General features: G+C 36.8%; 1 protein-coding gene across 2 annotated transcripts in view; it reads left to right on the forward strand.

The window, feature by feature from the left end:
* The window catches only part of myo1g (myosin IG), a 48,178-nt gene extending 25,058 nt beyond the window's left edge, over window positions 1-23,120 (forward strand). The window contains exons 19-23 of one of the 2 annotated variants that reach the window (XM_028461807.1): window positions 432-576; window positions 3,511-3,615; window positions 4,086-4,199; window positions 8,812-8,969; window positions 22,302-23,120. In XM_028461807.1, coding sequence (XP_028317608.1) covers window positions 432-576; window positions 3,511-3,615; window positions 4,086-4,199; window positions 8,812-8,969; window positions 22,302-22,464 — 685 coding nt within the window. In that variant the 3' untranslated portion in view covers window positions 22,465-23,120. Of the gene's footprint in view, window positions 1-431; window positions 577-3,510; window positions 3,616-4,085; window positions 4,200-8,811; window positions 8,970-22,301 lie in introns of those variants that run through there. The other variant, XM_028461808.1, reaches the window with a different exon arrangement.
* Window positions 23,121-24,482: the final 1,362 nt, after the last annotated feature.

A 24,482-nucleotide genomic window follows, 5' to 3' on the forward strand; every position in this document is an offset into this window, starting at 1 on the left:
CATGGATTATACAAGCTAATACTGTAAATGAATAGAATAAATAAATGGAATAATAATTTAATTGCAATAATAAAACAAAATTTACAAAAATTGCACTACATGTATAATGTTGACCTTCAACAACATGTGCAGCCAAGGCAAAAAATAAATAAATAAAATAAAATACTGGAAATGAATGAATAAATGAACATCAATTTCTATTGCATCGATAGTTTAGAAAAAAATAAAAATGTTAAAAAAATTATAAAAAAGAAACCTAATAATAAAATTAATCAAATTTAAGTTAGCCCTATTTTTAAAATGAAAATGGACACTCAAATTATTTGGCTCATTAGTCCAGGGGCCACATTTGGCTCTTAAATATAGTTTTTTTTTTTTTTTTTTTTGCTTTGACACATTTTGTCTTTAACACGTTTGCGCCGTCCGTTCAGGTGGTGGGCGAGGCAGGTGGTGAAGAACATCCCTCCGTCCGACATGCTGGAGGTTCGAGCCAAAGTAGCGGCTCTGACGGTTCTGATCGGAAAGAGGAAAGACTGGGGGCCGAGCCGAGCCTGGGAGAGAGACTATCTGTCAAACGTAAGACTGAAAAAAAATGAAAATACTATCTATAAATTCTTATAAAGTAATTAATGGCTAAAATAAATAATAATAATAATAATAATAATAATAATAATAATAGTAGGTTGGATTTAAATAGCGTTTTTTTCCCAATGTGACTCAAAACAAAACCCCAAATAAAGATAAACTGAAAATGAGTCTGAAACAATAGTAAAATAAAATTAAATATCTGTCACTTTTTTGCCACAACTTTCATTGATAAACAACTAAAAATGTGTAAGGAAGTGGAGTTTTTTGGGTCAAACATTAAGTAATGAAGTAAAAACATTTCTGTTTATCCATTTATGGGACTCCACGTCCCACAATGCAATGGGTGGTGAAGATTTTCTGACAATGGCAATAAACAGTGTTTATTATGACATTTGAATGGCAATTTCAACATTTTACATCATGGAATTATTGATCTATGAGGCCTATGCCATGTCTTTATCTGGTAAAAATGTTTGTCTCCAGCAGTTTCTATACTGCTCTAAACTGAACCACTGACCTGTTTCTACCTTCCTAAATCAGTTCAGTGTGTCAGCTTCTCTAAATGTCTTTCATTAGTTCACTGCCAGCAGAGGTTTCCACTTAGTAAGGGAGAACCGTGATGACCAGCGATGTGCAATGTGACTGCAAAGGGCCTGTTGTTGTGACTGTATGGTGCATGTGACCATCCCTCAGGCTGTGGAGCCCATGCACAGAGGAGGAAAGCTACAGGCGGCTCATTCACCAGCTAATCTGAGGCTGTTTGAAAGGAACGTGAGCATGAGTCCAGAGTCCTTCGCCTCCTTCCTTCTCATGGGCCCGTGACTAACCAATGTTCATGTGACTGCGTTTAAAGACCTATAGATGAGTGTGTGTAATGCGACATGCAAACAGCATGGATGGTGACTTGAATGCGGCTGAAGTCGCGAATACCCGAGCAGCTAGCATCATCAAAGAGAGATAAGGACAGCTTGGCCTTGTGGTTAATCTGTTTTTTCAGAAACCTTCAACAACATCACAAGATGCAACAAGTTTACTTTGTCACCTTTTCCCAGTTTTTTTTTTTTGCTCCTGACAAAACCACAGCTTAGGATTCCCATGACCTGGAAGTGAACATTATCACTGTGTGCAGGTTGAGGAATTAGTGATTTAATTACTTCACTGACGTCATGTTCTCCTTTTTGTGTTAAGATCTGTCTTAACCCGTGAAGGGTGTTGCAGAGGGATTTTAGATCAGTACAAAGTTAATTTGGTAACTCTTTACTTGAGGTTTTATACATAAGGCTGAAATTACGCTGTCATTATTATGATAGGACACCTGTCATTAGCATGAATAAGGTGTCATGAAGGCTGTCATTAAGTGTAGTTCGTTACCCTAACCACTAACCCTTCGTTATTCTAACCCCTAACCCCAAACTCTGCCCTTAAACCTAACCTTAACCTCTAATGCCACTAGATCCCTCCACCTAACCCCAAAACGGCCAACATAGCTCCAAAGGTGTCATAATTTAGTGAACAACACTTAACGACAGTCTTCATGACACTTTATTCATGCTAATGACTGCGTAATGTCAGCCTTCGTATAAAACTTAAAGTAAAGTGTTACCGTTAATTTGCCCTTATTAAAAATTTAAACCAAGTGTGTCAAACTCGAGCTGCAGAATAATTTTTCACATCACATTGATCACTAAAGGGTACCTGTTGTGGAAACGTGTATGACAAAAAGTGTGTTTAATTTATTACCAATAAACAAAATATGTGCACCTTTTTTAAAAAAAAAACTAAAAAAGAAAAACATTAAAAGGACTTATTGGAACAATATTTATACCTTGGGGCATAAACTATGGAGAGCTGCCATTTTGTTCAGGATATGACGCACTTTCATTGATTCCTGTTAGCTGTTGCTAGGCAATAGTGTTCCATTAATCTATAGTTTCTGAACAATGATGGAGTGTAAAGCTAATGGTTGCTATAACAACAAGCAGAAACATTTATTTTGCGTCTCTAAGCCACATAACGACACTAAGTCAGAGTTATCCAGACATTGGCTCCATTATATCGGTACGGGATACACACGTACATGTTTCCATTCGGACAAAATCCAAGCTGCTATGAGAGTGATCTGTGGGCTAAGCTAATGGGCTAAGCTAATGGGCACCAAGAATTCCTTTACAGCATACTTGTTCAGAGCACTATTACGTTTCTGCTGGCAGAGAACCATTCTTATTTCCTTGTGGCTAAATGATAAATTCTGTGAGGACAAATTATCTGTTCGTTAGGGCGCCGTCAGGTGTTGATCCTCAGAGGTTGTCGTGCGTCATCCCATCAATGAACAGATATCCTCTCAAGCAGCTTTTATTGCAGTTGCTCGCCATATTTTTGCATTTCCAACACCTAACTACTACTCAGCCATGGCTCCTTTCTGCTGGTATTAACAGCTCTGTACTGAGTGGGTGCAGGAACTTCAGGAAGGCACACAAGAAGTAGGTTGCCGAGAAAGGTGATATTTAATCCTCTCGTAAATCGTAACATACAACATGGATGCTGCACTTTATCACTAAGGGAGATGTTACACACGGCTGCTTCACTCAGAGCCCGAACAGAAAAACTACACTTTCCACAATGCAACCAGACTTGTTACGCCTCTACCTCCCACAATGCACCATTTTTTTAAAGTGACAGATCATGCCGATCAACGAAAGTCTGTCATATTCTATTGAAAAATACGCCTCTCCACAGTTTACGCACACTTAATTTGTTATATACATTTACACTACAGGTACACTTTAAGAGAGACAACTATTTGGATATTTTTTCTTATTTAATATTTCACCTTTCATTGATTAGGAATATAATTTTTGAAGTGCATTCTGTTATTCTGCGCTGGTAACTCTTAATAACACACGACTCTTATGCTGTCTACAGGTCCGAGATTATCCTGAGAGCAGCTCCAGCTTCATCCGAATGTCCAAAGATCTGAAGAACAAAGACGAGTACAGTCAGGTCCTGTTCTCGTGTCTCTGTAGGAAGGTACAGTGCAGGATTCACCTTTCTGCTCTCATTGTTCCCTTTTTTTTTTTTTTTTTTTATCCAACAGGAGATTAAATCCATCCTGAAGTGTCATTATACCTTAAGGTTTCACACTGTTTAAAGTGGCGGAGGTTTTAATCTTACCTCCCACTGAACTCTATTATCACCTCGCTGTGGACAAAGGGAGAATTTCTCTTATCAGGGACTGTACAGAGGAAGCTTTCACTGAATAACGTAGGCTTTATTTATCCCTCTTAACACATTTTTTTCTTTTCTTCCTTTGTAGCTGAAACTTCACGATAGAAAACTTGTTTTCAGGATTTTATGCTTTATACATGAATTATTTTCACAGAGGATACTTTTTAGTGGTCTGTAATGTAAACTTTTAGCATAAAAACCTACTTTTGAATAACATAAAGCCTCAATCTTTCTGTTTCTGTGTTTATTCCCCCTTTCTTACTTACCGTTAGGTGAACAGATTCAACAAAAGCACAGATCGAGGCCTGCTGGTCACAGACAAGTACGTCTACAAGTTGGAGCCAAAGAAACAGTACAAGGTCCTGAAGAGGTTTCCCTTAGACTCTGTGAGTTCAACATTTCTCAAACAAATCAACATTTTTCAGAACATAATATTATTATTAATAATAGTGTATAGTTTTATGTTGAATTGAAATGTTTTATTAAAGTTTTAATACATTTACATTTGATTTTACAATATTACAATTTTATGCAGAATACTGTATACTCTCTCACCATTCAGACACATTTCTGCCTTATTTACATTTTTTTTTTTTTTTTGCATCCAAAACTCTTCATTAGGGTATTTGGAATAATCAGGAGATCTATTGTCCTCTTAAGATTGTTGCCAAGGCAAAAACCAAAATTGCTTTTCTACTCTTACTTTTTTCCTGAAAATTGAAAACAAAAGACAAGAACAACAAGAAATTATAAGTATTATTAGAAAAAGGTTAAGACTTATGGAAGCCTATTGCATTGACTTAAAAAAAATATCTAATAAAAAAAAAATCAGGTTTTTTGGAGTAATTTATTTATTTTTCTGTTTTTTGGGCTAATTTTTTTTCTGTTTTTCAGAATAATTATTTTCTATTTTTCAAACATATTTTTTTTTTTGGTTTTTCAGAATATTTTTTTTGTTTAATTTTAAAAAAAAAAAAGTGAATTCAACACGCTTCCGTAAAGACTTTAACCAAATCTTTGTCAGAAAATATTGAGATTATCCTCATTTTTTTTTTTTTTAATAATTTGGTAAATGTAAGTAAACGCACACCTTACTTATTATATAATACTATAATTTCAAACAGGAACAACAATAAGCTTTGACTTTATTGAATTTATAAAACGGAAATGTTGATGCAGTGTCAGGGTGATTGTTATTCTGTCCTCAGGGTGACATAAGAAGGAACATATCTTGAACAGCATTAAGTAGCTCATGTGAATGTGGGTCAAAGCTGCTTCATCCTGGTTATTCTTTGTATTACTACACACACACACACACACACACACACACACACACACACACACACACACACACACACACACACACACACACACACACACACACGCACACACAATTCCATCATGCTCGACCTGGGCCCCTGCCATCAATAAATGACTATTAGGTGCACTCAGGCTGAGGAAACACAGTCTTCTGTAACGTTTGTTGCTCTGGGATCATTCTTTTATGTCTGCTCACTGACTGATGGGGTCCTCGGTTTCTCCCATCACTGCTCATTTAATGGCACGATGGGAGAAAGTGGATCAAAGCCCTCAGAGGACCTCTCCACAGAGAAACAGAGGAACAAAGTCAGATCATTAATTTGTGAGGATGATTTAAGACTTAAACAACAGATGAGCAAAGAGCAGTCGTATCCAGGATGTTTTTGGTCAATCACACAAGCGCATGTGCAGGAACATGGGCTCAGTCAACCAAACGTTGTCCTTTGTGATTGACTCAAAGACTAAAGCTAGTATTTTTAAACCCTGTCTTCACTCTTTCTAGATCATTTGTTGTAGTTTTGGTTCACTCAAAGTCATCTGACTGTGTCACAGATGCTAGTAGACATTGCAGAGTGACAGGCTTTGCAACCAGAGTACGTCACAGTTACGTGCGCAACACTGTGCACGTTCATTAAAGACCATTACCACAGCTGAGTGTCCAACAGTGGATTAAAAACCATCATTATGGATCTAAACATAGCTGATGCTGCTCAGATTGATGAGTGGTTTTCTTAGTGTTGCTACAGTTAGAGTTTGTTTAGCTCACATTTAGCTGGATATTAATGTATCAATTAGCCTGTTGGTATTTTTCAGTCATATACTCCGACATCACTGTTAACCTTTAAACTGAACATGCAAATCACACACAAACCTAACCAATCGTCTCACCAACCATCATTTGTGTAATAATTAAAAAAAAAAATAAAATAAAAAAAAAATATATATATATATATATATATATATATATATATATATATATATATACATGCTTTGAGGTTTAGAAGATGACTTAATAATGGTTTTAAGGTCTGCCAAGGACAAATATAGAAAATTTTAATTTGTACGAATTTAATTCGATTAAATTTAAATCCTGCTAATTGTATTTTTTTAGGTGAGACATTCACCGTTCAGGATGAATAAAGATATTCATTCTGTTTGTGACTATTTCCACTTTATAAAATGAATGTAAACATTAGCATGACTTAGCATTATGACAAATTTAAGTCATATTAAGTAGCACGTCTTTGTGAGTTGAAGTTGCTTCTGTATATTTGCTTGTAAAGTGGTGATGGATCATCCTCAGTTTGAACCACAGTTCTCACAAGTGTCTGCAAAAAGTCAATAACAATTACGTTCTCAATTACTAAAGTTAAATTACAATTAATCCCAATTTTTGAGCCTGAAATAAATAACTTCATAAAAGTTAACCATTTCTCTTGTGTTAGCTTTCTGTTAGCATCTCTTATGATAACGGTTCCTAAATCAGCTGTAAAATACACTATCTATTGGCTTCCTAATCAATAAAAATATGGTATTAATATATTTGGTATGGGTGTCAGTATACCCCTAGAATAATTTTTTTTAAATGGTAAAATGATACGAAATATGATTGATTATAAATGATATGAAACATATTTTAATAATTAACTACATGTATAGAACTGTACATAGAACTGTAACATGGTTTCCCAGGTTAGTGTTAAATTATAATTGACATTTTTTTAAATATAATTCTCATGACATTTACAAAGTCGCATATCTAAACTCAATTAGAATGTAATTACAATTAAGACAGCAACAGATTTTTTAAATTCCAATTGTAATTAAACCATAATTGTATTGAATTATCAATTACGCGATTACAGTTATAATTGACTCCAACCCTGGTCCCAGTAGTCCAATATTCAACCTAAAACAATGTCAAACCTCCTCTGAGTCCCATTCTCCTCCTCACGCTTTCATTTGCACCCACCGACCCTGGTCCTGCCCAGTGTCTGTAAATCTATACATTTATTTCAAACTGTGTCACAGCTCATGCCCCCCCCCCCCCCCCCAATCGCTGCACCTCCACACGTGCACCGCCGCTGAATTCCTTGCAACCTACTTACTCAGAGCAGAAATAATCCTGGTGGCTGCATTGCTGGAGTGATTATTTTATATCCTGGATATACCGTGTCTCACAGGTATTATGTGTTGATGTGATAATCTCTGACACTTTAATACCAATGAGTTTCCATGGCTGTAATCTGTGGCAGTAAATATATCAGGTGTTGTTATGGACAGCACAGTAAATATTATTGTACAACTGCCGGAGCCTGGAATAAATGACTCGTATGCAGACGTGGAGCAGTGAGAATGAGCAGGCGTAAGGAATAATGAGGTTTTTAAAAGGTTCAATAGACGAAGGCAGCAGCAGAATCACACGGATGAAAAACTGACAACAATAAAAAATTGTCTGTGACTTATTGAGGCAAAGCAAGTCAGGGAGTCACTGATTTGTTTTGCCTTCTCTTGTTAACTCTTCTGTTTTTAGTAAAAAACCATGTCAACACTGTCAAATTTCAGCTATTTTTCATTATTTTGGGATTTTTGTAAAGTGCAGTCTGAATACAAACCAAGACATATCAATATTTAAATATTATCAGTCTTTTAATCTGCCCATTAGAGCCAAACCCTGGATTATCCTGGTCTGAAAGTAGCTTTATTTTGAAAGAGGAAGAATTCTCATCAATCTCATTTTTGGCCACCTGTGTTAATTTCGTCGACTAAAAAGTCATAGTTTTCATCGACCACATTTTTTACATAACAATAACTAGACCATGACTAATTAAAAAAATATTATACATATTAACTCAAATTATATTAATTTTTTGTGAAATAATAAAAACTGAACTATATAATTTCATCACATGGGACAAAATCCATGCAGTTGAATCTTTAAAAAATGCATAAACTCTCATTATTTATATTTTAGTCGACTATTTCAGTAACAGATTTGGTCAACTAAAATCTTTGATCATTTATGGGAGTTAACTAAAACTAGACTATAACTGAAATGTTCCTAAAGAATACATTTTGACTAAAACTAAGCTGCAGTTTAGCCCTTTAGATCAGCAATTCTCAACTGGTGGGTCAGGACTCAAAAGTGGGTCACGGACCTGTACTGGATGGGTCGCGGACAGCTGGTCAAAAATAAATAAATACTTAGTTTCTCTCATGTTGGACTTGTCTTTTATTTTGAAAGAAACTTTTATTTTGACAGGCATGCTGTGAAATGCATGTTGCACAGGAAAATACATAGATTATAAGTGTGTGAGTTTAACAGCTATTTCTGAAAAATTCAATTTGGTTGGTTGAATTCTAAAAAAAAAAGTGGGTCACAGATGAATGAAGAAAAAAAAAATGTGGGTCCCAGGATAAGACTAGTTGAGAAGTCCTGCTTTAAATGCAGGCCTTCCTGATTTTGGTAACGATAAAAACAGGAGTTGCCTGTTAAGGTTTAAGAAAAGGTCTAGAATAATGTGCTTTGAAATATTTCTCTGACACGACAAATACAAAAAAACAGGATCTCTCAAATCGTTTGAATCTTTGATTTATCTGAATATCTAAACTTTATTTATGGAATTTTATTATAAATGTTTTTATGGCATTTTTAAAATCTCACTATTTTCTTTACAGATTACGGGGATAAGCGTGACTGCGGGGACTGACCAGATGGTGGCGCTGCACGTGTCCTCTCAGGACGACATCCTGCTGCACCTCCATCGAGGCGAACTGTTTCCTGATCAGGACCGAGTGGGCGAACTGTTGGGAGTCATGGTGGATCACTTCACACGGTCAGTTTAAAAACTGCTCATTATGACATCATGATGACATCACTGCCCGTCACCCACAGTTTGACACCACGGTAGAAAAATGCTATCGATCCTAAAACTGAGACTTTGGTTTTCAAAAATGCAAGATCGCACATTATTATTGGGTTTATTCCTCAGTTGGTTTTTCCTTTGCTTTTGTTCTTGTGATGATTTAAATCCCTGCTTCCACTCAGGTGTGCCTGATCTCCTGATTGCGCTCCCTTCGCTATAGAAAGGCTTTCAGTGCTTGTCGTTTCACACCAGTTGCATTGATTTGTTGGTCCTTAGTGTGTGAATTGTCATTGGTTGTATTAAAAACCCTGGACGCTCAAGAAGGTGTGATGGATAACTAGCCTAGCTTAGCTAATTAGCCTAGCTTGGCTATTTTCCCGACACCGTCCTGTGTTATTTAGCATGTTGAGCATTTTGTGACGTTCACATTTTGTGCCATGAGTTGTCAGCCAGGAGGAAAATGCCATTTTTATTATTAATTTATCATTTTAAATGTATTTATTTTGTAAAATAATTAATGTAGTTTTATTGTTTTGTCTATATAGATTTTTTGGGACTTTTTTTGTTTCGCTATTTATTTATTGAATTATTTTTTTACATTTATTTTTTCTTTTTGATACATGTCAAAGTAATTTTTTTAATTCTGAAACATCATAATCAGAATTTCTGTCATAATCCTATTGCTGCTGCTCCAAGTAAGAAATTATAATAAAAGATACATACATACATATGATACATTTCATAATTAAAGTAAACATAAAGACCAAACTAAATTATTATATTAACATAGGAATAAGAATAAGGATTAAATACAAATATGGATTAAATATGTGTGCAAATATGGATGAAAATATTACACAAATGTACAATAACTAAACCTAGTTAATGTTAAAGTATTCACATATTTATTTTGATATTAACACATTTGGAAATATCTCAGCGAGCCCAAGTATTACCATTATAATTGCGAGCAGGAGGAGAACCTCGTTTCGTCCTGTGAGCCTTTTATTTTCTACGTACATGTTTGTCTGGTGCTCATTTGTCATTGGCTGCTCAGTCCAGCTCCAGACTGATTGTCTGACGACCTCCAGCCGATGCCAAGTCCATTATCATAGCATTACATTTACGCAAATCATATTCTTGGCATTTATCACTGTCATAGTTGTCGGGGCGTGTGTCCACGTCTAAATAAGCTCCCGTGAAATGAATCAGTCGCGCTGACATTTATCACATTTATCACTCCCATCCTGAACCGTCAGCGCCGTTTATAAAACCTGATTCACATCCGCCCACTTTCGTCCCCCGCCACTCGGCTTCAATAGAGCAACGTGCATGTGTTCACAGCCGCAGACTGGTTGAGTTGGGAATGGATCCATTTGTGCTGGATGTGACATTGGTACAGTTTATACTGGGGCAGCATTTAGCATTAGCTCCCAATTTTTTTGCTGTATTCCTGCTTTTTTAGTGCTTTACTCCACAGTTTCTGTATTATTTAGTTACTATGGACAACACAAAGATGTGTGTCGGAGTTACTTTTGACTCGCTGAAGGCTGTGCTACATATTATAGTAATTCAGAGGAGGAATATTCTACTGGAGATGTTAGCGACGAAAAAAAACCCATAAAATCGCTGTTGTGTCACTAGCTCCAGTTTCCAAAGAGTTAAAAGCTGCTGAAAGCTGTGAATTATGGTCAATAAAGATCGAATAAAAACCAACAAAGACAAACACGAGTTATGACATTGTGTCCCCCTGGTTAGCCTTTACGGAGGGCTGAAATCAAACCTCTGAACACTCATTCATTCCATCATTATGCTCTATAGTTGTTTTTAAATAGTTTTAAAATGTTTCTTAATTCTCTTTCAGGAGTTTCAGTTTTTTTTTATTTTATCAGTTTGCCCCAATTTGCCTTAATTTTAATGTAATTACTAGTAAACTAACCAAATCATGCCAAGAATCCTTGATAAGGATTAATTAAGTGAAATTTTGGACTTGGTTTTCTTTGTTGATGCTTCAGAAGTTGAAACAGTACTCTCATATATCACATTATCTCACTACATTGTGTGTAACTAAGATTGCATATATATATATATATTTGATATTTATATATTAATCAGTCTGTTTATGTCTTACAAACAATTTCCAGGCACCTAACAACCTGTTTTTTTTTTGTTTTTTTTAAAAGGGGGGAAAGACGTAATATTCATGAATTCATAACATTAAACGACGTGCTGACTCAAATTTTTGTAGTCAACATTATCAATTATGTTTCTCATCATTTTTTTTGCATTATTGTATACAGTATGTTACACACATTGTGGTTGTTGGGAATCCCGAGACTTTCTATATATTTAATTCTATTTTTTATTTTAACCCCACTTGCAAAATTTTACACCTATGGTAATATTCTCCCTCACATGAAGGTGAGGTTTTTGTATTTTTATTTGAGCTTTATTTGAACTTTATTTGACATTGTGAAAATGTTTTAGAATCAGTTCTCATTTTCAAACATGACCTGGCAAAGAGGCACCAGCAGGAACACATACACATGTAAAAAAACAGACGTGAAAAAATGGCATAAAACAAAGTAAACAAGTAAAAGCATGGGGAAAAAATGCAAGTGAGTGAATGTTAATGAGGTTTTTCGTGTTAATAAAGTCCGAAGTGATCAGCGGGAGCAACAGTCAACTACAATCATATTACATTTGGCTTTTTTGCGTTTCAGGAAGTGAATTCTGTGACTTGCGACCGTTTTCTGTGATCAAGTAGAATTGGAGGCTCTACCTGTTGGTTTTAACCTTTGTTGCGTTTGTAAAGAATGTGAGTAAGTGGAGGAATTGTCTTCATTTTGTGGACTTTTTTACTTTTTAATGCACGGCTCAGATTTATGTGTGTGTGTGTTGTCCTGTTTTTTGAGGCCTCGTGTGTATTTGTGTGTTTGTCTCCCACCTCCCTGGTGAGGTTTTTGTGGGTTTTTACGAGCGTTTGACTTCTGTTAGGGATCTGTGGTGGATTTATCTAGGGGAGGGTTGTGGGTCGTGGTGTCTGTCCTCGGGGTCCGGCTGCAGCGTGTGTCTCAGAGGAGAGTCAACCATCAGGGAGTCGCTCTCTGCTCCACGCCTCTTATTGTGCCACCATCTGCAGTGAATGGAGGAGGTCGAGTCATCAAAAGAAGACTTAGGGGACAAAGTCAGACTGAACCCTGAAAGTGTGTGCGTGGAGGGGGGAGGACGACTACACACACACACACACACTCCTTTTGCTTCCTCCTGTCAGAAAATTAGACGGCGAGTTTTGGAGGAGTTTGAACTTAGTCTGAAAGTCGAGCTGCTGAGGAAAGTCTCTGTTTCCTTCTTCGCAGTGAGAGACGTGACACACTGGGTCTTACTAAAGTGGGTCAGCAAACACAGCATCAGCATCACAGCCTCTAATGAGACTTCAAACCCACTAACTGCTTCATATTCCTCTCCAATTTCCTCCTTAACGAAGCCTCATTTTCCTCTGTTTGGGTGCTCCTGCTCTCTTATATATCTGTGTGTGTGTTGGTATGTGTGTTGACAGGGAGGCTGTGTGTGTATGTGTGTGTGTTTTTGGGGGGTCAAACCATCTGCTGCGACAGCTGGGGGTGAAGGAATGGGCTAAAAGCAGGATTTAAGGTATGATCTGCTCCGTTCTTTGAAGGATTTATTACTTAAAGGCCAATTCAGGGATTTGTCATCACACAGAGATCCTTTCAAAATAAAACTGTTCCTCATCGTCTAAAGATAATGAGTGAGTTCAAAAGATGATGCTGTGAAATTCATGCTTCTATGTAATCTCTCTCATTTGGTGAACCACAATTTAGGACTTTTGAATGCTTTATTTAGTTTTCTTGGACCAGTTCATGTCAAAAGCTGTAGATTTTCTAGACTGTTTTATATTATTTACATCAGTGTTTCTCAAATCTGGGTCCATGTACCCCTAGGAATACACAATTTCACTACAAGGGGTACTTGAGAGAGTGGAAAATGAAGAAATAAAGTGTCAGTCTTGGTCCCACCCCAGGCATGAGATGACCAGAAATGATAACAACTATAGAAATAAATCTATTCAGGAACCACCATATCAGTGTTTTTCAACCTAGGGTCAGGACCCCATGTGGGGTTGCCTGGAGTTTAAAAGGGGTCACCTGAAATTTCTGAAAAATCTGAATAGATTTTTGACATTTTTTTATTTATTTATTTATTTTTTTTTTTTTTAATTATTATTATTAAAACACACAATCTTAAACAACTGTATTATTATACCTTCACTTTGTGAAATATAAATTTAGTTAAACTAAAATGCAGTAAAAAAAAAAGAAGATCTGAGCTCAAACATGATCCAAAACTAATTCCCGAAATAAAAAGTTTTTTGGGGTCACCAGAAATACTTAAAATCCAAAACAGGTTCAGAACCACTGCACTAAATACTGTTTATTTCCATGTATTTACAAAATGAGATTATGTGTGTTATCACTCATTCATTCCATCATTACGCTCTATTGTTGTTTTTAAATCGTTTTCTAAGCAAAATGTGCTTGGATTCAGAAATAAGAGAACTTGAGCCTAAAACGCTAGAGAACCACCAAAGTTGACTAAAGACAAAAGGTAAAGACTGAAAAGTGTTAGATTCGTCCTTTAGATTAGCAGTACTTTGACTCTGGTGTAGCGGTTTACCTGGTTGACGTGTTATTTGGTGATTAGTTTCTGACTGAAACTCTGGCTACAAGAACCAATGATTAAACTGAAATTTTCTCATTATTTGGTGTTTTTTTTTCCCCGCACTGGTTTGTTTGTAGTATTAAATTTAGATGAAGTCACTGTTGGAGGTCAAAACAACAACACCAAATGTTCTTCCTCCTGCCATTGTGTTGTTGTTACTGTTAAAGTTTTGCTTAGTTTTAGAACTAACTTTAGTTGCTCTTCTTCCTTTTTCTCCTCTCCACATCAGCACTTTTAGTTCACGAGTATAGAATGACCTGATTACTGAATTAACTGCAGTCTTCTGGGTCATATCTTTGCTCTGAGCGTCACAAACAGGATAAAAATATGTGTGATTTCATTAACCCGCAGCCGAAGAAGCTGAGAAGTCCTGTGATGTGATTAAAGAGACAAATGCTTTGATCGCCGCTGACACTGACGACTTGTTGACTTTCATGTTTGCCCTGATGGACGTCACAGAGAGGTTTAAAGTCCTTCATGTGAGGGTCAAATTAGACGTATCGCTTCTAAATCCATTTTGTAGGTCAGAAAAGGCGTCATCGTGGTCTCCAGTGTCTTTGACTCCCTCGGTGGTCGTCCTCAATGTTTTTCGTCTCAGGTTATACTTCATGTGTCTGTGCGAGTCTCCTTTAAGGCTTTCCTGTTTGTAGGTTTACCCACGTCAATCAGGGCACTGAACAGTCATAACTTTATGACTTGGGATCCTCTGAGCAGTGACTTTAGATTGTCAATGAGCAACATTTCTCGTCTCTCAGCCATCTATAGCAAATGTTGATTTGAAAAGATGTGGGAAAGTTTCATGAGTTGCCAACTTATTGGAAGCACAAGAAAAAAAACCTGTGCTTTTACTCACTGAAGCGTCTCATTCAACAAATTAGTTGCGTTAGCTGTTTTTTAAAAAAAACAATATCACATTTTAAAAATGATGTAAATCATGAGTTTCAAACTCATCTTAGTTCGTGGGCCATGAGTCCCAGTTTGATCTCACGTGGGCCAATTGTGCTGTCCCAGTTTGTACTTTCACATAGTTCAGTTCAGTTTGTCAGTTTATTTTTGAATAAGGCAACATTACAATAATTGCATTAATTACAGAGGCACAATGGTGTTTTTTCAGTTTTAATTCCAAATAAATATTAAGTCACTGACAATATCCTGAATGTTAAGCCATTGGTCAAAATTCCTTAGTTTTGCAACAAATTTTTTAGAAAATTGTAATGTTTTCACAGATATCGACTGATTTATGATCGGTTGCTAATCAATCTGAGCATTTTTATTTACAGAGGTGTAAAAAGCACTGATTATTTCCTACTCAAGTAGAACTACTGTTACTTGATTGAAATTGTACTCAAGTACAAGTACAAGTAAGTCATGCATAAAATACTCAAGTACAAGTAAAACGTGGCTCAATTAAATAGTACTCAAAGTAAAAGTTACTAGTTACTTTCACCCCCCACGTTTATTTTTGGTAATAAATTTATCTACGGTTCTCTTGCGTACAGTAAACATCTCATTTATAAACTTAAAAAGGAAGAAACCAAATCTTACACAAATGGAACTGAATTTATTTTCCACAAATGCATCTGCATAAAATAAAAGGTTTGTCAAAGTGTGCAATTCTTTTTAAAATAGAATAACACCAATAAATTACATTTCGAATAAAAACAATTATAGCTACATTTATAAACTCTAAAACTGAGAAAATAGCCAGCATTCAGTGATAACGCTTCATCTGATTGGTCGACTATGATGTGATGCATTTGATTGTTGTCTGGTCTTCTCATTTTTTTGTAGTTTCACAATGTCCGTTGATCATTTTAAAATAAAATATAATAATTTACTCAGGAACGGTTGGGTGTAGAAACATAATGAATTACTTTACTTCTTTTAAAATATATATACAAGCATAATTACTGATTTAGAAACATACGCAAAAAAGTGCAAGTACCCATAAAATGCAACTCAATTACATTAACGTGAGTAGTAGTAATCTGTTAATTTCACCTTATTTATGATCCCTGAGTGAGGAACACTGATTCCTTAACTGGTCCTATAAGGAAAATGAGGCTCAATAATAGTCAGAAAACTTTGGTCAGACTTTCTTAAATGGGAAAGAAATGAGCGCAAGTTGGTTCTGATTGATTGAAAAGTTGCTGAATACACAATAAATCCCACTATATCCTGTTTAATTCCAAAGAGTTCCTGTAAAGTGTAATGCAGTGTTCATAATTGCATGGCTTCTCAGTGTAAAGTGGCAGCACCTCGTACAGTAACTCCCAGAGGTTTGTATTAAGACTGACCCACTTCCTTTTCCTCTCCCAGAGCACTGGGAGCGACCTCCAGGTGCATCCATGATGTTTGTAGTCACAGTGGATCTGTGTCACAGTGCTGTGTGAATAACTCACAGCTCATCACGCCCGGAGGAGGCGTCACGCTTGGTGATTTTTTTCAAAGAGCTGGCATCGATTAGATATCAGGCTTTAAATTAGATGTTGTGGGTGGGAGCTGTCGGGGCTCCACTTTTCCTGCCCGTTAATGAGATTCAGGTCAATCTGATAAAGGAAGCATCTGTTAAACAGGAGACGTGGATTTGTGTTCACAATGAATGAAAATGCACGGATACGGTTTGGCCTTTTTTCACACAATCAGTGAAAAATGATTTCTGATTCAACTTGAGTTTCTGTGTTTTTTTTTGTCATTTACAGTTACAGTTACAGTGTATATGACCATTGTTCATGTTGATGCTAAATTCAACAACACAACCTTAATAGTTATTCCACACAATGTTTACATTTTTGCATTTTCTGTTGCTTTTCATGTTTTTTCGTACTTACCAATAACAAACTCTCTGCCATTAGGAAAAAAACTAGGGAAAGTAGCAACTTTTAAAACTCGTATTTAAGAAGAAAACTTGCTTTAAGCCTAATTGATAAAAACAATATTGTCTTCTATATCAGGTATGGTAAAATATCGAAATATCTTACATTTTGAAACGATGCCCAGCTCTAGCCAATACTGTTTAAAACATTATTTCTGATTCTAATATCAATAGACACTGATATAAGCAGATTTTTCCTCCCAAAAAACATCTCCTGGCAATGTTTTACTCTTTTTTTCACTATCCTTTAAAATTGAAATATTGATGTGTCTTGATATGACATATCATGCTAATATAGGTCCAATATGATCTATTTAACACCTTTCACCTCCTTGGTTTACTCAGTTTGCATGGTTTTTATTGATAAACTAGCTAATATTCTAACTTTTTAAAAATATTTTCTGTGTCTAAAGCATGTGAAAGTGATTTCTCTGACATCTGACTGTTTCCTTTAAATCCTTGGCTGACAAACATGTGACTCAAGAGTACGATAAGAGATTCTGTTCATTGGTCTAACCTCATGTTTTATTCTAAGTGCTCCACTTTGCATCATAAATGCTCACTTTCCCCCATTAATTTCAACCACTTTATAAGCATCAGCTCCGCTGTTGTTGCAGCATGACTCACCTTTTTTTCCCAGAATCCCTTCTGGCCAATTTCTATTTACTTGGAGCTGCTGCTGGTCGAGATGACGGGGATGGTAATTATAAAGGGTGACTTCAACGGCGCGGTGATGCAAAAGCGAACCCTGCTGATTAGCGGCCTCTCACCGAGGGACCGGACTCTGTGTGTCTCACAGAGGAGGCAACAGATGCTGTTGTTGCCGCAGCGACAGTTGCCAAGGCAGCTGAGGAAGTGCTAATTAAGATGGCCAAAGGGAAAGATGGCTGTTGAACTTCAACAAATGGAGAAACTATCAACCAACAAACAAGTGGAGCATTTATTACACCCGTCCAGTCTCAACATAATAGCTTCACACCAAAGATCAACTCTAGCTGTGTTTCCATTACCCTTGGAAACACACACAATCTAATTAGCGTAATAAAAACTAGTAATGGAAACTAAAAAAAACACTCAAATATTCCTAAAAAGTTTTTACGCTTTCATGAGGAGGAATTTCAGACGTTTCGATGTTGAAATGTGTCGTAAGTGCGCGATGGAAACACTTTTTCCACAAATACACGTCACAGAACGTGACGTACCTGGTCACATGACCATTTCTCTAGAAAACATGACGTAGTATGTCTGGACAGAAGAGGAGACCGAGACATTTCTTAGCATTATACTTAAAAATGACTAGTGCCACATTAGACGTGAAACAACAAAGGAATACAGAGTTTTATAAGGAGTGTTTAAGCATCCATCTTCCTGTTGCGATGTAGGGTTAGGATGAGATTTTATGGGAGTTACGAGGCCCCTGCCCAAAACAACCATCACTGAAAACACGTTCAAAGTGCAATTATAGTTTGTCAACATTTAGAAATGCCGCTTTTTTTTTTGTTAAAATCTGTAATGGAAACACAGCTAATGACTTCCTGGCTCACTTCTGCTTTGTGAGTCCCAGAGCTTAAAGTACCGGTACGTGTGTGTGCGTTCCCTGAGCTGGTAAAGCTATAGTCAGTTTCCACCCTCAGTTTAAACACATTAAAACATCCACACACGCCTCTACCACCATGAAACACACATTTTGGATTTGAATTAAAAGGAAAAATATTTCTATAAATCTTGTTCAAAGTGCTTTTCACAGGAAAAAAAAGACAAGTTTAACACTTTTCTTGATTTCACACATCAGACAGGATCAACACACAAGCATTCACTCAAAGGGCCGCTTTAGATACTCCAATGAAACTAAAATACTTGTTTATGGACTGTGTGGAGAACAAGGAGAAAAACTTAGCAAGGGAGAACATGCAAACCAAGGAGACTTCGCGTTCATCATATGTGACCAAAAATGTTTTGACATCCATACAAACTGCTAATCATCCTTGAATTACTGTTGAGTTATGCTCTGAATGCTGATTCAGCATCATGTGGGGGAAGGGTTTAGTTCTGCTGCATATGACGTCGGCTAACTTAGCACGTCTATGAGTGAACGTGTATTGTGCTAATGCTAGCACCGAATTAGCTCCTGTTGTATCGTGGATGTTCACTAGAAAGCAGCTCAGCGGTGCCCCCGCAGGCCTCTGCAGCTCACAGAGTTTCCTTTCAGGAGCTGCTATGACGAGATCAGCTTCCACAGACAAATCCAACCGTGCGGAGGTCAGAGGGTTTGTCTGTGTGTGTGTGTGTGTGCGTGTTTGTCACTCCGACAGCTGGTTTTCGGGGGTTTCCTGGTGGGCTGATAAAATCAACAGCCAGGCTACACCTGTTGGAGCTATATCAACACAGCTCATGCAGTGAGAATGAGTTCATGTTAATTTTGCACTACAGAGAGCAGCAGGAAGCGATAAGGAGACATGAGGTTGTTTTTTTTTAGCAAGTGTGACAAAAAATATAAATTTCCGGTATCTTGCAATTTTATATGTATTTGTTTTATTTACAACTTGATATCGATTCTTGAGACTTTATTTTCTTTTTGCGTATGTGCTTGAGAGTCAAGATATATCGAGGTTTGGAAATATTGAAAATTACAATATTGCCTATATCGATATATCTACTTTATAGCTTGTTATTTTTTATACTCGTTTTAGGAGTTGTTGTTGTTGCTACTTCTCAGAACAGCACGAAAAGCCCAGTAAATGGATTTCTGAGTGTGTCCTGACCTTGGCGTTACCCCTAGACAAGCTACACTACAGAACTCACTCACACGTGCTGTCCCTTAGAGGACAAAAACCCAAAAGTGACACATATTTTGCAGCTGCTTGTTAATAAATGTGCCTGCGTGGCATTTTCTGCAAATTTAACCTTAAAGTGTTTCTTTCTGGTAAGACTTTAGTGAGTTAAAAATATTGAGATTTATATTGTCATTTTGAGAAGAAATATCCAGATATGAAATTTTGTCCATATCGCCCAGCTCTAGTGCCTATACGTATATACACTTTCTCATACCGGTGAAATAAACCTATTGACTGACCACTGATGCTTATAGTTTTTTTTAAAAACCATGGCTTTTTTTGTTTCTAGAAATGCATGATTTAACTTTTGTTTTTTGGATAAGAAAAATAAAATAAAATCACAATAATTGATACTATCGAACTGCAAGTACTTAGATCAAATCAGCAAACAGGTATATAATTGTATCGGGACAAAAGCATATTGGTCCAGCTCTAACTTGTAGGTTAAACTAATGGGCTGCTCTTTTAAAAACATCTGATGTTGGTAGACTGAATTATATCTTTGCCTGTTTTCCACTGGGATGAAAGTAACATTAAGCATGTTTTAACCATCCTGTATATAACACAATGTAAGTCTGAAACTCAAAAGAAATGAATGGCAACATTTGAATTAATCAAGAATGATTAAACTTAAAAAGATACCAAAACATAACTTAAATCTTCTAAACAACTCATTTTTATTTTTGCTTGTTTTCATGTTTCCACGTGCAGCAGCACAGAACAACACACGTGCCTTTTCCTGAACATTATACCTTTTAATGCGGCTCATCGCTCTGATTTCAGGTGTTCCACTTGGTGGTTTTTCCTTTGATGCTTTTATCTATTAAAGCTGATTGCCAGAGTTGTTGCATAACAGATACATTATGTAATCTGCATAGATTAAATTATCTTCTGAAAGTGGGAAGTTATCATCCAGAGCCAAGACAGCAGCTTTTTGAAATGACACACTGTTGTCAGGGTTTGATCATCATCATGAACACATCCGAAAATAACCATTTAGTCCAATGCAGTGATTGTCAACTGATGCTGTTTCTGGACCCACTATCAGCACTTTGTTACGAGCCACAGCCCAAATTATAGAAACAATGGATAGCAACTTACAAACAAACCTAAAAGAAATATTTATTTTAAAATCGCAGCCTTGAATAATAATAATAATAATGATGATAATACATGTTATTTGGAAACCAGCGCCCTTCAGTTCACCCATGGTCACTTTACAATGTGTAGTGTAAAAACCACAATAAAAGTTAAGATAAAACAGTATAAACACCACAATAAAAGTTAAGATAAAACACAGAGACAAGACAGTGGTGGTCAGGTGGGAAATGCTATTGTATTGTAAATAGGTGTGTTTTGAGTCTGGCTTTAAATTGGGAAAATTAGTCCATATTTCTGAGATCCAGAGGTAGTGAAATCCAGAGCCGAGACCATGAATATTTATTTATGTTCATAAAAACCCTAAAAAAAGCTTTAAAAAAAGGGATTCTTCCCCTAAAGAAAGTATTGACAAACTTCCCATACTGTAGAAGTAAAATTGCTGTAAACAAACACATCTTTTTGAAAATAAAACCACAGAACACATTTTCACCTTATGTTCAGCGGTCTGCAAACAACCTGCTGAAACAACCAACCCTTCCATATGAAGCTGTCCCAATGGTTTCCGACCACTCAGAGACAAAGAGGAATGTGTTTGTGATCAGTTATGACGTCGTTACGTTACACAGCTGAGGCTGTTTCTCGTGCACAGGCCGAGTCATGTGACGTTAGCTGTAGCAGCGAGGTCGATGCGGACGAGGTCGAGGCTACAGAATCCCTCGAGGGCCGAAGCGGCGGCTTCACACCGGATCATCTTCAGCTGACGGTGCAGAGGCACACCTCCACATCCCAGCTGTCAGCAGAGAGCAGTGACTGGGCACAGCATGAGGCTGGTTCCAGTCCCTCTATTTAATGGGTTATAGATGAATTAATGACCTGCTTTAGGAGCTCGTCTGTAGGTTTAGGCTGGAGGTGTGAAGACTCAGTCAAAGCAGCTCACTATCACCATGTTTAGTTCCTACATACAACAGTACCCAGTAAACATTGTTTGTCATGTTAAGCTTCTGCCTCATATTTATTTATGCTAATGTCCAGCCCACAAGAGCTGAGTTTGAAAAAAAAAAAAATTATTATCCTCAGGCGCACCAAAGCCTGTCTTATTCAAGTTAATTTAAATAATGGTTGGTTGTTGGTTGGTTGTAAATAACCTGGGTGGTTGTAGGTCAGGTGGTTTAGTTAATTGGTTTGTAAGTAAAGTGGTAAAGTAGGTAGTTGGTTTCTTGCTCATTTGGTTAGTCCATTAGTTGGTTGCTTGCTTGGTTGGTCGGTTGCTTAGTTGGTTGCTTAGTTGGTTGAAAAGCAACTTGGTTTGTTGGTTGCTTGATTTCTTGCTTTTTTTTTACTAAGTAGCCTGTTAGTTGTTGGTTGGTTGGTTGGTTGGTAAGTAACCTGGGTGGTTGTGGGTCGGTTGGTTTAGTTAATTGGTTTGTAAGTAAAGTGGTAAAGTAGTTAGTTGGTTTCTTGCCTGCTTGATTAGTTCATTAGTTGGTTGGTTGGTTGGTTGCTTGGTCTGTTGGTAATTAAGTTGGTTGATTGGTTGGTTTCTTAGTTAGATGCTTGGTTAGTCGGTTGGTAAGTAAGTTGGTTGGTTGCTTGGTTTGTCGGTTGATAAGTAAGTTGGTTGATTTTTTGGGGAACTTTTGCCTTTTTAAGATATGAATAATACATGTCATGTTCAGGAAATGTGGGATTTTTGAGCGTCGTTGAGTAAACTTTACTTGTAGTGACAGAAATTCTGTTTCTTTGTCGTTCCAGCGTCATAAATGTCCCGTTTACAGCCAAGGTTTGCCGCAAGGCTCTGAAGATCAACATGCGAGGAAAACCCAGGAGCGTTACCGTGGAAACCAAACAGGGACAGATAAACGCCGACTTCAAAAAGAGCCGAGATGGGTTCATCCTTCTAATGCCTGCTAACTAACACGCGCACACACACACACACACACAGCCAGTGAAGGCCTCAGTCTTTGATAGTCGTAGCCAAATGGCCGCCTCAGGGTCTGTTTTATTTGATGTCGTATTATTTATAGTCTTTCGTTAAACAGTGTTAATACATCACAGCAGAGGTGATGAAGAATGAAGAATCTGCTCTGTTAAAAATATTAGCAAAGAGATTCACTGCATAGCTTTATAAAGATATTCCTCTAGTTTTTAATTGTCTTTATTTGCTTTATATTTATATACAATAATAATATGTAATAACAAAACAAACTGGCATTTTTTGTGTTCGTATTCATATGTGAGTGATTGAGTCGTATTCAAACAATCATTAAGAGTAACTAAACCTCAAAACTACTTTTTTATAGTATAGACTGAGCATGCCTTAACTGCTCCAGCCTTTCCATGTTTGACGCATGTCTGTCAAAACCTCTGAGTTTAGTTACTGTTTAAAGTGAATGAATTAGACTTGAAAAGTTTCACATCAAAATGTGCCTTAAGGAGTCAGAGGACGATCGAACACATGAATAAATAATGAAAAGAAAATTCTTGCTCCGCTTCTTGAATGTACTGTCTATTTAAAACATGCACATGTTCACTGACTGATGAAGGAAACAAGCTTTTTTTATTGTGGAATACAGGGTGGATTAAATAAAACTCATCCAAACATGGTTCTGGGTGTGTTTCGACTTCGTTTTTCACGTGTTTCAGTTTAATTGTTGGTGATTTCATTGTTGTTGTCTTTGGTTATTTCTCAGTTGGACTCTTATTTGCCTTAGTAAAGTTAGTCTGATTTAGTGCTGCAAAAGGGCCGAACATTTCTGTTTTTTTTCCACTGAAGCTTAAGCTCTGACATTTTGGAATATTTGAAAATATAAACTTTTCATGGAAAATTATTTATCGGAATTAACCGTAAAGTGGGAGAAACTTTGAAAAAACTGATGCTGATATTTTAGATTTATTCATTTTACAACTATATATTTACATCCCTGTTAAAGCTGATATCCGGAGTTTATGAGAAACCTTTGTTTATGTATGATTGTTTTGAAATTCATAAAAATACCTAACTAGTCTTTTACTATGGTCTACTGCCGGTGGTCATTCATATACATTAATGTATATAAGTCCCTCCTTCGTCCTATAGACCCCTATACAAATGGAAACGATCGCCGAGTGCACCCAGCCAATAGGCTTCGACTTCCTGTTTTTGAGACTGTCAATCAAAGTGAATGCAGAACTGTGCACGGAAACAAGGCCGCGCGTCACAACAACAAACAGATAAATATGACTTTTGGCTCTTACCTGACCCTATAGACATATATCAATGTGACCTGATGGAGCCTTGTTATGTTCCGCGATCCACGTGCAGAAAAGTAGAGGCGTGGCTTCTCGTAGATTGGTGGAGGCAGTCGGAGGTTTAGGGCGGGACATCGAGATGTTTCTCAGAAACTCCAGATATCAGCTTTAAGGGCCAACCTTCAATTTTTAAATTTCCAGTTGAAATTCCCAGTAAATGTTTCCAACTTTGAAAATTCCCAGAACTTAGAAAACTTTGTTGATATTTTCTATATTTGTGTTATGTTTAATTAATGCCAATGTTTGGATATGATACAGTTATTAAAAAATTCTCACAATATTTCCAATGAAAAGTTTATATTTTTGAATATTCCTAAATTTACCAGAAAATTTCAGGAATTTTGCCACCCTAGTCTTGTTTTAGTATTTACTCATATTGTGCTAAGTTCAATTCAATTCAACTTTATTTGTATAGCGCAATATACAACAAAGTCATCTCAATGCGCTTATCAAAATATAAAATTCATAAGAAAGAAAAAAACCCAACAAGATCCACATGAACAAGCTTTTAGTGACAGTGGGAAGAAACAACTCCCTTTTAACAGGAAGAAATCTCCAGCAGAACCAGGTTCGGCGGTGGCAGCCATCTGCGTAGACTGGTTGGGGTTAGTGGACAGAAGGACCAACAGAACAGGGTAGAGAGAT

This window comes from Gouania willdenowi, chromosome 11, assembly GCF_900634775.1.
Source record: "Gouania willdenowi chromosome 11, fGouWil2.1, whole genome shotgun sequence".
Lineage (NCBI taxonomy): Eukaryota > Metazoa > Chordata > Actinopteri > Blenniiformes > Gobiesocidae > Gouania > Gouania willdenowi.